Raw genomic sequence first — 18,697 nt, 5'->3', positions numbered from 1 at the left:
CCTTTGTAGATCTTCCTTTTGTTGTGGCAACAACAAACATACAAAAATGATGGACAGGTAAAGAGAAGTTGGTCCATCCAGCCTACCTCATACAGTAATGTTGCACTGAGCATTATGATCCCCAACACTCCCCACCTACCAGCAGCTATGTAGCCTCCTAGGAGTGGCAAAAAAAACAAATAAAAAATCCTAGGCCAATTCAGAAGAAGAAAAAATTCTGGGAAATTCCTTTCCATCTCCAAAGGTGATCCAAACCAGTTCCAGGAGACCACATCACCCAACATTCCACCTACCTTATATATGCAGTGATACCAGCCACTGCCAGAACGCAGCAAATTCACACTCACTGCAGGAGCTGGCAAAGGTTGATGAGGCTCTGCTAAAAGAAAAAGCTCCTAATATCTAACCTTGTTCTTTACTGATGTAACTTATATGTATGCCCCCTGGTTCTCCATAACCTATATAATTCAAATAATCTATCCACTTGGACACAATCTAGCACCTTCATTATTTTAAATACCTCGATCAAATCTTCCTGAAGTCTAAACTTTTCTAAAGTAAAAATATTCAACTCTCCAAGCCTATTGTGATAACTAAGGGCTTCTAACCAGGATCAATCTAGTGACCCTCCTCTGAACTTTTTCCAGGGTCTCTATATCACCCACCATGTGAGGGGACTAAAACTAGACACAGTATTCTAAATGAGGCCTAACCAAGGTCTTGTACAAGGACACTACAGTACTTTCCATTTTATATTGAATTGTCCTAGCAATACATCCTAATACTCTATTTGCTTTTATAGCCTCATGGCACTGGTCATGAACCTTTATTGACTCTCACTATAACAACTGAGTTCTGTTTCCCTCTCAACAGACTTCAGTTCCAACACATGCTTGCCATTATCCCTACCCATATGTACAATACTACATTTCTGCACATTAAATGGATATTTTTGCTAGCCAAGGGTATTAAGGGATATGGAGCCAAGTTAGGATACAGATCAGCCATGATCTCATTGAATGGCGAACAGGCTTGAGGGGCTGAATGGCCTACTTCTGTTCCTATGTTCCTATCTGCCAGACGTGGGCCCATTCCCCCATCAAATCTAGATGTGATTGTAGACATTTTTCTCATCTAAGGTTCTAACACTAGCACAAATCTTAGCATCATCGATGAACTTATGGACAGTTCCACCAATGCCGTCATCCAGATCATGATTATAGATTGTAAAGAGCAGTGGTCCTAACATCAATCTCTACGGGATTCCACTACTAACCGCTCTTCACGCAGAGCCATTAATGATAGGCCTCGGCCTATAAGAACGCAACCAATTCCCCATCCAACTCAGGATCTGTCCTTCTGTCCTCCAATTCCACAGGACTCTTTCTTATAAAGTAGCCTATTGTGTGGCACCTTGTCAAAAACTTTTTGAAAATCCAAGTACATGTTGACCAGGCTACTTTCATCCACGAACCTAGTAACTTACTCAAAAAATCCAACCAAGTTGGTAAACCATGTCATTCTTTTCCAGAAGCCATGTTGACAGTCTCTAATAACCCTTTCGCTGTCCAAATGGTCATACAGAGTATCTCTAATGATCCTTTCCAGCAAATGCCTATAACTAAGATCAAGCTAATGGGCCTATAATTTCCCAGTTCTGACTGCCCTTTATAACCATGAGCACGTGAGCTTTCCGCCAGTCCATCAAAATCAATCTCTGACTTAAGTGAACTGTTCTATAATATATAAGAAATAGACTCACTTAGCACAGCTCCCATTTCTTTGAGCACACTCAGGTGAATGCCATCAGGACCAGCACCACAATCTGTTTTGGGACCCTTTATTATTTCCAGGATTACATCTGCATCCACTTGGACAATTACAACTTTCGTGTCAACTGTACATTGCATTAATGGTAATGGAGCGTAGACTACTGGAATGAAAACTGATAAAGTGGCCATTTAAAACCTCTCCCATATCCTAAGAATTCACCTGAATCTGCCTTGAGGAATCCTTTAATGGCCCTATGCAGTCCTTTATCACCCTCTGACTTCTAACATAGCCAAAAAAAGGTAACGGGTGCATATATTCTTGTAGTTAGATACTTTTTTTTTGCTGCCATTTGAATATTGTTCTCCTGTGTTGATTTCTGCTGTTCTGGAACATTACACAACATTGTTTAGTCCAATATTTTGTTATCTGTTAGGCACTCAATTTGCTGTTGTGTGATTGTTTTTGCCTGGTATAATTTTCCTTAGGTAGGCCAAGGCAGCTCTTTTTACCTGCTGTTCCTCATTTACCTAGCATGTATGTTTTGTTTTCTTGTATTGGATTTTAAAAAAATATACTTTTGAGTTGTTTCATGATTTTGGTGCACATTTCATTGATCCCAGTGCAACTTTCACTGATCCCAGCTTTCTTCCCGCCGCCCCCCCCCAACAATTCTTCTTCCCTCTTCTAATACTGGGATATGGTCAGCATAGCATTCAGCTGCGCTGGTAGGAAAATAACTGGTCCTTAGCCAACAGCTGAACACACATACACATTTTCCAGCAGTATCTCTGGATTACAATTACAAATGTGAATGTGAATCTTTATTGATTTTTCCTTTCTTGACCAAGGGCACTGACAGAGCTGTATCGCTACCCAAAGTTGAATCAGCTAACTCAACAGAAACCAGTGATTAATTCTGGACCCCCAAAGTTGTATACCAAGAGCAGCTCTCCTACTCAGGAATTTCAGTTTGAAAAAACACCACCTTAAGGCTCGACTTCCCTAACGCTTTTCTAATTGATTCCATGACTCAACCCTCCACAAGTTTCAATTCATCCAAAAAGGTGCAGCCCACATTTACACACAAAGTGCCACATTCTAATAAACCCCGCCCTCTAAAATCTCCATTGGCTGCTCATGGCCAAGTAAGTGAGTTTGAAAATCCTTGTCCTTGCTTTCAAATCCCTCCATGGTCTTACACTACCCAACGTGAGGGATCTCCTTTTGCCTTCCGTCCCCACAAACAACTTATGCTCCTCTAACATCTGACTACTCCGTGGCCACTGCTGGTGTCCGATTGCTCATCCATTATGCTTCTGCCCCCTGGAACTTCCTAACCAGTTCTCTCTGGATTGACACCTCACTCCTTGTTTCTAAAACTGCACCAAAGCCTCTCTCTTGAACTGGGTCTTTGATCCCTCGCCCTAACCCTCTCCATTTCTCCCTTTCCTCTTACTATTTAACATTCATTGTTTCTTAGTCTTCCTAACTCTGACTTCCTGCACGTGAAGAAAGCTATGGAAATGCAAGTAGTCATAAAAAAATGCCCGTACATCACTAGAAAGAGAATGATCATGTACAAAGATCACAACCAATCCTGACAAAAAGACAACAAAGACAAAACAGAAAGATCAACATTCCCACCTGTCAATCAGAAGACAAACCTACACTACAAGAATACAGTTATTCAATGGGAAAATCAAAAGTTTCTCTCAATTCTGGCATTTCAAATCTCATTACAGCTGAAGTTACAAAATAGTGATGCAAAATGCCCTAAAGAAATCACTCCGCAAAACTGAAGACAAGAATGAATACATTATATGCTCACACAGTCAAACCCAATTAAGATCATGTGCTTGGAGCTGAAAATCTGATTTTACTGGATGTGCCATCCTAATATCCACACTCTGATATTGCAATGTCTCAACATTAGCATTATAAAGCCTATCTTTACAATTTGGCTGCTCGAAAAACAAAACCAGCCAGTAATCTTTTTAAACAGTACTACATTTAGCTAATGAACATCGTATATTCATTTACGTTTATACAGATAAATTGAAAGTAATCTCAGTCTCAACAGTCTGGATTCAAAACAGCAATCAGTGCAATATCAATGTGAAAACATTAATTCCTTTATAACACTAGGAGTTAACTCTCATTGCATTTATATCTCCAGCAACATACACATCACCAGCTTGCAAACAATAGTAAAGACCGACAGACTAAACATATCACTGTTCAAAAACTGCCTGTACATTATTTTTTGTGCATAATCCCTTGGCTATGGCTGTTAGCAGCTTTTTTTGTATGGTATTTCCATTGAGAAACTAGGCTTCAGATCTAATACAGACCAAACTGGTAGCTTGTTGCATTGAGCATTCTTCCTGGGGTGAGTAGGCTCCAGTGACCTCAAACCATCTCACCAACTAATAATCTGTTTAACACTGTTCTCAGGTGGATGTAAAAAAAAATCAGTGTTATTCGAAGAAGAACAGGAACATTTATCCTTCAATCAACATCACTGCTATTTGTGGGATGTTGCTCTGTGCAATTTAGCTGCTGCTTTTTCCTACAACAGTGATATTGCTTCAAAAGTACTTCAATAGCTGTGAAGCACTTGGGAACATCCTAAGGCAGTATATAAATGTAAGTTATTTTTCTTTGTTTACGGTTCTGACTTTCAAAACTTGCAGAAAATGTTTATTAATTCTGCAAGATTAATATTAAAACATAGTTTGTCAGTAAAAGGAGGATAGTAATTCATCCTAGTTGTTAAGTTTGTGACATACAGTTTAACAATGGTTTGTTAAGGTCGAGTCCTAGGGCCTGGACAATGAAATTGTGCTAATCAGAACTTTGTGACTATTTAGCTACAGCTGTACTCATCAGTAATAAATACTGTATATAACTAGTAGATCTAGTTGCCTACTGGAGCCTACTCACCCCAGGTATTCTGGGAGCTGGAATGTGCTTACGTTCAGTGCAGTCCTACTGTAGCCTAAATGTGGCAACAGTTTGCCCTCTGCCATAATACAACAAATTTACTGAAGCAATAGATCATGACTCACAAAGTAAAAATATTGTACATTATTGATGACACAAGATAGAACCTCATATATATAATAATTTTAATACTATTTACCCATCATTTAAGATAGAAGCAACTGTTTGTTCTTCTCTCCCCAAAACCTCAGGTATATACATTATAATTTTGTGCTCTACTTCCCACAATGAATTTGCAGCATTCACTTAAAATGCAAGAAATTATTTTCCCTCCTACTCCCTGAAACTCCTTTTTTCAGTAATAAAACATGATTACAGAAGATTTTTTTCATCCCTTATGTTCTATTTATGCTTCTTGCTGGAACTATCACTGATACCACACTACACAAGGGAGGCTTTTCCCCCACTGTTGAGTTTCCAATGACCAGCACCTTGAACAGGTGCTTATTCATCAAGCTCAGCTGACTGACTCCAGTTGCAATGCCTGATCTCAACAGACTGCTCCAAACACCATGCTAGCTCTGATTTAATATTATTTTGCCTTCAGCAACTGAAAAAAACATCCCATTACAAACACCTTCAACTCTGAATTTTTAATTACTCTGAATTTTTAATGAATGGCTTAAATTGTATTAAATATTTGAAATAAAGCAATATTTTGTTTTTGATGGGCTTTTCCCCCCTGTTGCTTGCACCTTGCAGTTATTTGTGAATTTTCTGCCTGACTGCCACTGTGATAGACTGTCATGTTGTACCTTGGGTATTCTAGTTCTACAAGAGCCGAGTGAAAACTACAAACCTTCCAGACGCAACACACACACACACACACACACACACACACACATTTTTGAACATGAGCTGCAAATTTCCAGCACCTAAGACTGAAGTGAAATTTCCAACTCTGGGGCAGAAGCAGAGCTCAAGCCCACTCCTGAGAGAGAGGGATTAGCCTGTGTGGGGGTACTGTTCATAGGTATTCTAGCATTAAATGATCAGTTCTTTGCTAATTTTAATTATTCAATTCAGAATGTGAGAAAGGGATAAACCAGCTAACGATAGATCAGCCAGTCAATGGTCAGTAGTAGATAAGTTTCTGGATAACACTGAATAAAATGAACACTTACTTATAAAGACATGTCTAATAAAAGTTAACCAGCACAGATTTGTAGAAGGTAAGTTGTGTCTGATAAATTTAATAGAGTTTTTGGAGGACATAACAGAGTGTATTGATATGGAAATGTCGTGTATGTCATGTATACAGATTTTCAAAAAGCATTTGATAACATGATACATAGGAAGCTTGTTGACACAATTAAGGCACACTATATTAAAGGAATTGTGGCACCATGGATAGGAAGTAGGTTAAAGGACAGAAACAGAGAGTAAAGCTTCTTGAATGTTTTCTAGACTCCAGTGGGACACTGACTCCAGTGTCCCACTGGAGTCAGTGTTAGAACCACTGCTCACGCTCAATAATATATATTTCATTGGTCAGTCTCCCATGGCGTTGCACGTGAGGAGTCAATACCAAATGTAGTCATCAGGTGAAGCAGGGGTAATTGAACAGGGCGTGCGGATATAATTCAATCACCAGTTTAAAGTTAGATACTTATTTTTTTATATAGTATACTTTGCTTAACTCTAGAGGACTGTAAGCAACTTCAAGAGAATATAGACAAGTTAGTAAATTGAGAAGATAGATATCAGATGAAATTTAATGTGGAGAAATGTGAGATGATACATTTTAGAAGGAAGACTAGGAGAGGAAATATAAACAAAATAGTAAAACTTGAAAAGCAGTAGAGAGGCAGAGACACGTAGGGATCCTCCATAGGTCCCCACCATTACAGATGCCGATTTGGTTTACTCTACGTGACGTTAAAAAGCAGCTAAGTGCAAAGGACACAGCAAAGGCTACAGGCCCTAACAACATCCTGACTGTAGTGCTGAAGACCTGTGCACCAGAGTTAGCTGCTCACCTAGCTAAGCTATGTACACTGGCAGCTACCCAACAATGTAGATCGCCCAGTCCCATCCATAAAAAGCAGGATAACCGTAACCTGGCCAATTTGTGCTTTATCAGTCTTCTCCCAAACATCAGTAAAGGAATGGAAGAAGTCATCAAAAGTGCCATCAAGCGATACCTACTCACCAATAACTTGCTTAGTTTGGACTCTGCCAGAACCTCTCAGCTCCAGACCTCATCACAGCCTTGATTCAGACTTGGACACAAGAACTGAACGGTAGAGGAGAGGTGAGAGCAGCTGCCCTCAACATTCAACCAAAGAGGTCAACAGGGGTCAAAGATAACACTATCCAATGGCTGGAGTCATACCTGATGCAAAAAAAATCACTGTGATTGTCAGAGGTCATTCATCACAGCCCCAGGACATCACTGCAGGGGTTCATCGAGGAAGCATCCTCAGCCCAATCATCTTCAGCTGTTTCATTAATGACCTTCTCTCCATGATTTCACAATTCCTTCAACAATGAAGTAGCCCATGCCAGCCTTCAGCTGGAACTGGACATACAGGCTTGAGCTGACAAGTGTCACATAACAATCGCACCACATAAGTGTCAGGTAATAACCATCTCTAACATGAGAAATTCCAGTCATCTCCCCTTGACCTTCATTGGCACCATGATTGCACAGTTCTCCACCATCAACATCTTGGGGTGACCACAGACCAGAAGCTGAACCGGCCATATCAACACCTGGCTACAAGCTTAGGGCAGAGGCTGGGAACTCTCTGGCGAGTGGCACACCTCCTGATCCTCAGAAGCCTCTTCACCGTCTACAAGGCTCAAGTCAGGAGAGTGAAGGAACACTTACCACTCACCTGGATGGGTGCAGCCTCAACAACATTCAATAAGCTCATCATCATCCAGGACAGACCAATTTGCTTGATTGCTGCACCTGCTGCTGGATTCACTATCAACCTCCTACATCACCAACGCACTGTGGCTGTAGTATTTACAATCTACATGATGCACTGCAGGAACTCACCAAAGTTAAATCGAAAGCACTTTCCCTCCCCTGCAATCTCTACTGCTGAAGATGAAAGCAGCAATGTTGTGGGAACGCCATCATCTCCTAGTTCCCCACCAAGTCACGCACCATCCCACTTGGACATATATCGCTGTTCCTTCATCATTGCAAGGTCAATCCCTTGAAATTTCCTACCTATCACTGTGGGAGCACTATCATCGCAAGAACAGCACCGGTTCAAGGCGGCTCATCACCACCTTCCTGGGGCAACTAGATGAACAAGTGAGGTTTTGCCAGTTTTGTCTACATCCCAAGAACAAAAACAATACATTTTTACATGGCAAATCTAGTTCAACAGTCTAAGAAATATCTATATATTAAAAATCTTGAGTAAGGTGTGAACTTACTGTCCGCAAAGTTCACTTCCTTATGTCCCAATTTCAAGTCAGGCTTTTTATGTCAACATTTAACATTGAAATTTACTATGTAAATATATAGAATGGGAAAGCCCCATAGGAACATGCCAACATTTCGTTATCACAGTTTGATAAGCCAATCAAATCAATCAAAATGGTTTTTGAAAAATTTTCATCAGCCATTTTTTCTTCAGTTAGCTGAAACTTCTAATGTCCAAATTAAAGATTTAAACAAAATAAAAAACTTCTAAAAATTACCTATTTCACAATAAAATGATTAAAGTTACCCACTATTGCCTTTTGTGTCTTTTAATATCTTTATTAAAAAGTTTTTCCATCAAGGCATTAGCCTATCTCAAGAGCCTGGACTTTGACTGGATTCTTTTATCTCGACAATTGGGAAGAGCTTTGAACCATATTTGTGTATTCTGAGCAGGGCAATTTACATTATTTCCCAGCATGCAAACTGTACATCAACAGGAGTTGAAGGGTTTGTTCCCACATCCTGTGAGGATTTAAGATTTTCTTTACTGATTTTTCCTCAAAGGCGAAACTGAAGATTGAATTTTCATAGCTTTATTTCAGGCAAGTGGTGATCTCTATCACAAAGACTACCTACTTTGACCATGTTAACATCACCCACCATCAACCCTACCTCACCCCGTCTGCTGTTGAAACCGTCATCCAAGCCTTTGTCATCACCAAACTCAATTATTCCAATAAACTCCTAGCCGGCCTCCCATCCTCCACCCTCCGTAAACTTCAGCTCATCCAAAACTTTGCTGCCCATATCCTATCCTGGTCCAAGTCTTGCTCCCCCATCGCCACCATTCTTGCAGACATACAGTGACTACATTCCCCAATACCTCAAATTTAAAATTCTCATCCTTGTATTTAAATCCCTCCATGGCCTCACTCCTCCCTATCTCGCTAATCTCCTCGATTGCTATATCCTTCAAACACCCTCCGATTCTAGCCTCTTGTGCATCCCCCCTCACTTCACCCCACCATTGGTAGCTGTGCCTTCCCCACAAAGCCGCTTGACCCTACTCCCCTAATTGTTCCCCACCCCACAAAGCTGCTGGACCCTGCTCACCACCTCCCACCCGCCATTCTGCCAGAACACAACAAACCCAATACTGCAAGCCCATGTTGTGAAACACCTTTCCCAGTCCTTCTAGACTCCAGGAACTCTCCCCCTACCACCTACCGTCCCCCCAACACCCATAATTCTTTCTTCCCTTCACTCCCAGGGCCCCTCTCAGTGCTCACAAATTCCTACTCTGCATTCCCAGTGCTCCCTGATCCCAGAACCAAAGAGTGCTCCCAGACCCTGAGACTTTCTTCCTCAATACTCCCAGATCCCAAAATCCATCTCCTAATGACCCCAGGTCCTGCACCAGTATTTGCAGTACCCCGAGATCCCTCTATGGATGCTCTCAGGCTTTAGATAGTTATACCTGACACCTCCCAACGTGGGTGCTGTCCGAACCCAAGTCCCCTTCCTAGTACTCCCAGATCTGAAGGGTGCTAAATCAGTGTCCCTAGTAATACCGCTTGGCATAACATTGCTGTTCTTATAAAACCTCTGAGTCGCCAAGAGTACCATTGAAGATCGGTTTGTTATCAAAATAAACACAAAGCAAAGGAATGTTATACAGTAAAGTATCCAGAAAATATTAATTTAGAGCCTTCATTAAGAAATATAATTCTTGTACATATTGTAGAATAATGAGTTAGTAACAGAAATAGCTGGATAGTGGGAAACCTGGCATGCACACAATTTGAAGAATGCTGACTGCTGAACTTAAAACTGCACATCTTTCTTCTTCACCTTTCTCTCCTCCACATAAAGTGATGGAGGAAAGGTATCAGGAAATAGTCAGATACAACTGCTAACAGAAATTTTGAATCTAGACGAAATGCCACTTTCAACATGCCCAAGGTGGAGTCATCCTTAATTTTTTCCTCCTTTCCAGCCTTTTCCTTCTTACATAGAGATGTGGACTTTTCCACTTTGGCCTAAGTAATACTGAATTCTGCTGTTTGTCTTTCTTTGATAACAGACAGCATTTGGAAACTGCAAAGTTGTGGTTAGCATGAACACTGGGTATGACTGTCTAGCAGAGAAAATTTCCTGTAGCTAACAAATGATTCAAAAATCACTACGACTAAGAAAAAGCTATTCAAAACTCAGAAAAAAACAAAGTTATCTAAAACAATGACAAAATTGTGATTTTTTTAACTTCTATTTTGTATGGATCATCAAATAGTGTAAATAGTCCCAATGCAAGATATAAAAGTACTAAAGATGGCCGCTTAATAAAACATTACTGCAGAACATAGTTAAGAAAGATTATGTGGGTCTGCATTAAAAAGTCCCCATATACTACAAGTATTTGAATTCCGCTCCCCACCCTACCCCCCGTTTCCTTACTTACCATGTCCATGTTTAATATAATGAAGAAACAAACAGCTTTAGTAGCAGATGTGAATATTTATCAAGCCATTTCCCTGATTGTTGGTGGCAGGACAGTTTGTAAAAAGATTCCTAGAAATATTTCAGAGATACTGAGCTGCATTAGTGAGGGATTTTAATAATCAAAATCTAAAAAAAAAAGTGTAGAAAAATAAGAACGAAAGATTCATGGCAATATACCAAAACACAACACAGAAATGCTGCATTAAGTAAATGCTCACATGACCAAAATGTATTACTTCCCTTACTCCATTTGAGAAATGATGACAGTACCAGGTACAGTACGTAAACCAAAAAACTTGCACAATATCGAGAGTGCAATTTTATGTGCTGTAGTTTCCTGCAGTAACTTTAATTCACTTGCCAAAGCTTCTATCTAAAATGCTTCTCCTCCTTTAAGACCCTCCTTAAAACCTTGCTCTTTGATCAAGCTTTTAGTCCCCTCCTAAAATCTCTTCCATTGGCTCAGTGTTAATTTTAGCCTGATTACATTGGAACAGGAGTAGGCCATTTAGCCCCTCAAGACTGTTCCGCCATTCAATGTGATCATGGTTGATCTGTGATCTAACTCCATAAACCCGTCTTAACCAAAGGTATTAATGGATATGGGGCTAACAAAAATCTATCAATCTCAGATTTAAAATCAACAAGTGAGCTAGCATCAATTGCCGTTTGCGGAAGAGAATTCCAAAATTTTACCACTCTTTGCGTGTGGAAGTGTTCCCTAACTTTATTCCTGAAAGTCCTGGCTCCAATTTTTAGGCTATGCCCCCTTGTCCTAGACTCCCCAGCATTCCATTAGCCTGTTTGTTTATTTTCTGTACCTGTCCATGACATTTTAATGATCTATGTACATGATCTAAGTCTCTTTGGACCTCCACTGTTTCAAGCTTTTCACCATTTAGAAAGTGCTCTGATCTATCCTTTTTAGATCCAAAGTGGATGACCTTATACTTGCCTACATTGAAATCCATTTGCCACAATTCTGCCCATTCACTTAATCTATTAATCTCTCTCTCTAATTTTATGCTTCTATCTACACTGATTACAATGCTTTATCTTTGTGTCATCGGCAAACTTTTTTCTTTAGTTTTATGTTGTCCCTTACCTCTTTTGTCGTCCAGGACTTTTTTTTTCTGCAAGTGGAGCTCTTCCCGTTAAGGTGCATAAACTGGTTCTGTGTCACGTTAAATTCTTTTTTGAACTCCTCCCACTGATCTTCTGTCATTTTACCCATTAACAGATTTGCCCAGTTTACTGTGGACAGTCTCTGTCTCATCCTGTTGAAGTCGGCCTTATCTAAATTTAGAATCTTAATGGCTGATACGGGTTTCTCCCTTTCAAACAACATTGACCTCAATCACATTATAATCGCTATTAGATAAATGTTCACGTACCGTTAGGCTGTTAACTAAATCTGGCTCATTACTCATTATTAAATCTAATATGGCCTGCCCCCTTGTTGGTTCTAGGACATATTGTTGCAGAAAGCTGTCCTGAGCACACAAGAAATTTGCTACCTTTCTGACATGAGCTCATCTGCTTATCCCAATTAATATGAAAGTTAAAATCCCCTGTTAAAACCACTCAGCCTTTGCTACATGCTTGTCTAATCTCTGCATTTATACATTCTGCCACTTCACAGCTACCACCAGGGGGCCTATACACAACTCTCACTACAGTCTTAAATCCTTTGCTATTTCTTCATTCTTCCCGTAAAGTCTCCACTGCCTGCTTATCTCTTGTTTTATCCTCTCATCATTGAAGTAATTTCATCCTTAATCGCTAAGGCTACTCATCCCCCTCTGCCAGTTTCCTTATCTTTGCTATAGACCTTATAACCTGGTATATTCAGTTCCCAGTCCTGACCATCTTGCAGCCAAGTCTCAGTAATGGCTACCATGTCGTACCTTCTAAGTTGAATTTGCGCCTGCAATTCATTCAATTTATTCCTATACTCCATGCGTTTGTATAAAGAACGCTTATTTGGGCCACACACCCTAACCTGTCCTTCTGCTCTAATGTTTTTCTCACACATTTTTTATTTCTCTCTCCTAATTTATTTACTTTACATCTTTGAGTTTTCCCTTTAACTGTAGTGCCTATAGCATAATTTCTGACCATCACTCTACCCTTTTGCTTTTCGTTTGTTTTAGAATTATTATTTATACTACTTTTTCCACCTGAGCCCTTCTCCCCCCCTCCCCTCCCATTTTACTAGTTTAAAGTCCTCGTGACCGCCCTAGGATGCTGGTCCCAGCCGGGTTGAGGTGCAGCCCGTCCCATTGGTACAGTTCCTTCCTGTCCCAGTACTGGTGCCAGAGTCCCATGAAATGGAACCCCTCTTTCCCACAACACTCCTACAGCCACGTGTTCACCTCCCTAATTTGTACGTGGCTCAGGGAATAATCCAGAGATTATAACCCTTGAGGTCCTTTTTTAAAAAAAATTTAGCTCCTAGCTCCTGGTACTCTCTGAACAGGACCTCTTGCCTACTCTTTCCTATGTTGTTGGTCCCAACATGGACCACAAAAACTGGATCCTCCCCCTCCCTTTCCAATATCCTTTCCAGCAGTTCGAGATCTCCCTCACCCTGGCACCAGGTAGGCAACATACCACGTGAAACTCTCAATCCTGCTTACAAAGGATGCTATCTGACCCCCTTATTATTGAATCCTCTGCAACTACCATATCATGCTTCGCCTCCTCCTCCTCCCTTTGGACAGCCTCCTGCTCCAGGGTAACACGGTCAGCATTCTGGCTGTCTTTCCGACAGTCTTTATCATTATCCTCACAGGCAGCAAGTACATTGTACCTGTTGGATAGGATCAGTTTCTGCAGATCCTCGTTTTCTATCTCACCTGGGTTCCCCTTCCTCTGTACACTACTGGTCACAACAACCCCGTTCTGATTCTGTACGTCTCTACGAGGTGTGATGGAGGTCTGGTCCAGATACTCCTCTCCCTCCATTATGTGTCGGAGTGTCTCCAACTCGCACTCCAGCTCAATGGCTGTTTTGTTTTTCTTAAAAATCGCTTTTAAAAAAAATGTAATGGATCTGCACCTGAAGTGCCGTGACATAAGTGGGATTAGGCTGGGGCTCATTTTCGGCTGGCACGGGCATGATGGGTCGAATGGCCTCCTTCTGTGCCATAAATTTTCTACGATTCTATGATTAACACCTCCTTCCCCCTCCACACCTAATTCCCACTCTCACCAAATTCTCAATTTCCCACCCAGTTCACGATCCACTCTCTTTGCGATGCGCTCTGTGCTACAGTAGATAACATACTACTTTATACACCTTTTGAGAACAGCAGTTACAACGGCTCAATCATCTTCCAGCTCACAGTAATTACCGTCCTGTGAAGTGCCTTGGAACTTTTTCTTGGTAAAAGGTGCTAAAGTTGTAGTTGTTGTTAGGGTAAGAGAAAGGAGGCGGGGGGGGGAGGCAGAGAGAGGGAGGGGGGGGAAAGGCAGAGAGAGAGAGGGGGGGGGGAAGGCAGAGAGAGAGAGGGGGGGGGAAAGGCAGAGAGAGAGGGGGGGGGAAGGCGGAGAGAGAGAGGGGGGGGAAAGGCAGAGAGAGAGAGGGGGGGGAAAGGCAGAGAGAGAGAGGGGGGGGAAAGGCAGAGAGAGAGAGGGGGGGGAAAGGCAGAGAGAGAGAGGGGGGGGAAAGGCAGAGAGAGAGAGGGGGGGGGGGAGGCAGAGAGAGAGGGGGGGGTAAAGGCAGAGAGAGAGAGGGGGGGTAAAGGCAGAGAGAGAGAGGGGGGGGAAAGGCAGAGAGAGAGAGGGGGGGGGGAAAGGCAGAGAGAGAGGGGGGGGAAAGGCAGAGAGAGAGAGGGGGGGGAAAGGCAGAGAGAGAGAGGGGGGGGAAAGGCAGAGAGAGAGAGGGGGGGAAAGGCAGAGAGAGAGGGGGGGGAAAGGCAGAGAGAGAGGGGGGGGAAAGGCAGAGAGAGAGGGGGGGGAAAGGCAGAGAGAGAGGGGGAGGAAAGGCAGAGAGAGAGGGGGAGGAAAGGCAGAGAGAGAGGGGGAGGAAAGGCAGAGAGGGGGAGGGGAAAGCGGAGGGGAGAGGAAGGGAAGAAAGGGGAAGCAGGGAAGGAATGTTGTGCTCTGTAATGGGGGGGCTGCATGCAGAGAGAACCTTAACAGTGGCGGTCGGTGGTGGTGGGGGGGGGAGAGACAAAGAGCAAAGATTATATGGAAAATGGTGTACACGGAGTTCTAGCAATTTTTAAATTAAACAGGAGTAGTTTTAAATTAAACTAGAGGTCATTAATGTAAGGTGGTCACGAATAAATCCAATAGGGAATTCAGCAGAAACCTCTTTACCCAAAGAGTAGTAAGAATGTGGAACGTGCTACAAGTAGTTGAGGCAAATAGCATAGATGCAGTTAAGGGGAAGCTAGATACATACAGGAGGGAGCAAGGAATAGAAGGGTATGCTGATAAAGTTAAATGAAGAGGGTTAGGAGGAGGCTCGTGTGGAGCATAAACACCAGCAGAGACCAGTTGGGCCGAATGGCCTGTTTCTGTGCTGTAGACTCGATGAAAAATATTAAAAACTTACGAAGTTTAAAGCTTCAACTTGCTTTTAAATACTTACGATGTTGAAGCTAGGCTAAAAATGACAACGGCCAAGCTAAACGACGAGAGCATCTATAGTGTCACCCTAGACTGCACAATCAGCATGACAAGTTTACATTGGCATTTTACATTAAAAAGGCAGAGATGGGACTTTATAAGGAAAGAATTAATATAAAAGCTGTGACAAAACTGTGATAACAGAAAGTCAAGTGCAGCAGACAGGAAGTGTGCGCAGACGCAAGATTTTTAATATATTGATTGATATAGAAATAGGATGTAAGAGGCAATACCTTGGACAAATCTCTGAAGTTGCTTGGCAGTGTCAGATCCAACTCTTCTGATTCATAATTAGTTATCACCCAAGGAAAAACAGGATACTGATTCATGTCACTGTAAGTCCGACCTCAACAGAAAAAGAATTAACATTCAATTCACAATCCAGATACAATTCTGAACAGTATTTTTACAAGGAAGTCAAAAAATAGATGGCACTATATTGTTAACTTTTAATGCATGAAAACAAATGTCATGTAACTTAAACAATGTGTGTTAAAATACATATCTATCCTGGTACCTACTGGTAGATGACAAATGGTGGCACAGAGATTCACTACTATGATTGCCAACACAGAAAAAAGTCACTTAAGGAAGAAATCTTTTTTTTTTTTAAAAACAACAACTTGCACAACTATAGCACCTTTAATGTTATCAAATGTCCCAAGGTTCTTTACGAAGGAGAAAGCAGACAACGAGCAAGAATAGAAGAGTTAGAATAGATGACTACACATTTGGAAAAAAAACTTTTGAAGGCGCAAAGAGAAGTGGTAAGGTAAAGAATTTAGGTAATAAGTTCCAGAGAGTCAAAACAAGACTGCCGAAGGTTCTACCAATGAACAAGGAGTGGCAGGAGAGGATGTACATGACGCCAGATTCAGAGCATGGGAGGTACGGCTGTAGGAGGTTGTCGATGGAGGAAGGGTCTAAGCCATGAAGGGATTTGTGAACAAGGACAAAGATTTTTATATTTAGTTTGTTAAGGGACATGAAGGATGAGCAACAGTCCTTTATGTGGGACAGGGTGCAGGCGGCTAAGCTTTGAATGAGTTTGCATAGGGTGAACCGAAGCAAGTCAGCAAGGATCGCAGGAGAGAAGTTGAGCTTTGAGGTAACAAAAGCATGGATGAGGGTTTCAGCAGTGGTGGGAGTGAAATAAGGCTGGAGGCAAGCAGTGTTTTAGAGGTGAAAACAATCAAGGAGAGGATATGGGGATTGAAGCTCATTTCAGGGTACATGTGATTGCTTACCATCTGGTTGAGCCTGAGTGAGTCAGCTAGGATGAGGATGAGACAAGGGTATGTAATTTTTGGTGGGAGCCAAATAAAATGGCTTCAGTTTTCCCATAGTTCAGATGGAAAAAGATCTGGCTCCCCTTGACAATGCCAGATAGGCAGTCTGACAACACAGTGGTGGCCACTGAACTAAGGGTGGCAAAGGAAAAGTAGAGCTGGGTGTTGTCAGCATATAGATGGAAACAGGCCTATGCCTGTGGATAGTATCCCAAAAAGACAACATGTAAACGAGAAAAAGAGGCCCAGGATGGAATCTTGGTATGCTCCAGAGGTGACCGTTTGTGTATGAAAGGAGAAGCGTTGCTGGAAATGTGCTGGCTAGGTAGGGACAAGTAGGATCCCAGAAGAGTATAGATGACTGAGGAGGATCGAGGGGTCGAGGAGGACAAGAAAGCATAACGCATCATGGTTGCAGTCACAGATGTCATTGGCAACTCTGGGGAGTTTTGGGAGAGGTGAGCAAGAAGTTGGATGGCAAAAATGCATTCAAGGACCTTGGAGAGGAAAGGGTGGTTAGATATGTGATAGTGGTTGGGGAGGATGGGGAGGGGTGCAGTTTTGAAGAAATGGGGAGCAGGGTATAGTACCAATGCAGACGGAGTCATTTCTGATGTTGGTGTACATTGGCTAAGGAGAGCCAGTTGACTGGAGAGGAGATCAAAGGAGCAGAAGGTAGGTCTCATAGCAGGGCGGAGTCTGTCAAGGGCTTAGAGTTGGTGGAGATGGGAAAATGTTAAAGTCCATTTTTGTCTGATTACGCCTCTGTGGAGCAACTTGAGCTGTTTTTCTATATTAAAAGGTATTATAAATGCAAATTGTTGATGATGATACAGGATTAGGACTGGTTTGAGGAAAAGACAAGTGTTGGGCAATAGCTGCAGCAGCTACATAGAAATACAATATTTGAAACAAAGAAGCCCATAAACAGCTCACACACGATATTGGACGGGAGGATGAAAGGGACAGGGGTTAGAGGAGGCTGTTGGTAATTGTAATAAGGATTCCGGGATTGTCTTTGCCCTCCAGAATGATTGTGCATTGGAAGAAATACTTGGCTGTGGAGAGAGTGACATGGCATTGTTGGCAATGGTCATGGAGGTGAGAACTATATTGGAAGAAAGACAGGGGTGGTATACCTTAAGTAACTTCAAGGGCATCAAAAGCAGAACTAAAAGAAGTGCTGAGTAGGTTGACAGTTGCAGCAGTGTTGTGGTGGGTGGAAAGCTAGAGAACAAGGAGTTGGGAACTTTGAAATGTGCTGCAGAAGCAGATTGGGGCAGGAGGGAGAAGAGAGGTTTTTTTTCTAGGGATGGAAGGTGATGGTTGTGGGTGGGGGGAGGGAGGCAGGCAGGGATATGTGGATGGTGAGGGATTTGAGGTAGTCATTAAAGATGGTCTCATCCATGATCAGAATGCTGAAGGTGGGAAAGATTGAGAGAATGATCGTGGGTGTGGGTGTTTATGTGCAGGGTGAGATTGAGTGAATACAGAAAAGTTAGAAGAGAGGGAGTAGGGGGAATTTAGGCGAAGATGTCACTAAGGCTGAGAAGTTACTTGGATGAGAATGCACCGGAGAAGGCACAGAATGAGTTAGGAGAATAGGGATTAAGGCTGGAGTTCATATTATCTTTAATTGATTGAAACACATTTCAAATGAGCTGTACAGTAGAACTTCATAACAGATTCTGTCATTTTGAACCATCCATGATGGCAATACAGTTTTCCTTGAAAATCATTAAAATTAATATTGGGCTTTGAAGCTCAATAAAGTGAACCCTTGGAAACTATTTTGCAGATTCCCTAGAATTTATACTAATGAAGTCTGAGTATATTATTTTTGAATCAGACAGCAATCAATTGTATTTAGTTTTTTGTTAGTTTCATAATTTTTTTTTCCTTGCCAATTTTCTTCCCCTGTCCCAAAGTCATTGACCTTCAGGGAAAAAAAAACTGACATAGAAAAAATGCTCACTATCCAAGTTCACATGTATTAGCTAAATGGGTGAGGTATTGAGCTTCCTGTACCTCTCCCACATGGCCATTATTCATCTCTGGGCCTCGACAGTGAGTTTTGGCAGGCTATTCAACCATGTGGTGGGTCACA

General features: G+C 41.8%; 1 protein-coding gene across 4 annotated transcripts in view; it reads right to left on the bottom strand.

Moving 5' to 3' along the window:
• Positions 1-18,697, bottom strand: part of lrba (LPS-responsive vesicle trafficking, beach and anchor containing) — a 753,934-nt gene that overhangs the window by 197,996 nt on the left and 537,241 nt on the right. For all 4 annotated transcript variants that reach the window (XM_067992149.1, XM_067992164.1, XM_067992158.1 and 1 more), the window contains one exon: positions 15,535-15,647. In XM_067992149.1, the coding sequence (XP_067848250.1) occupies positions 15,535-15,647 (113 nt within the window). The remainder of the gene's footprint in view (positions 1-15,534; positions 15,648-18,697) is intronic.

This window comes from Heptranchias perlo, chromosome 1 (assembly GCF_035084215.1).
Source record: "Heptranchias perlo isolate sHepPer1 chromosome 1, sHepPer1.hap1, whole genome shotgun sequence".
Classification (NCBI taxonomy): Eukaryota; Metazoa; Chordata; class Chondrichthyes; order Hexanchiformes; family Hexanchidae; genus Heptranchias; species Heptranchias perlo.
The sequence above is the reverse complement of the archived record's forward strand: the minus strand, read 5'-3'. Positions and strand labels throughout refer to the sequence as shown.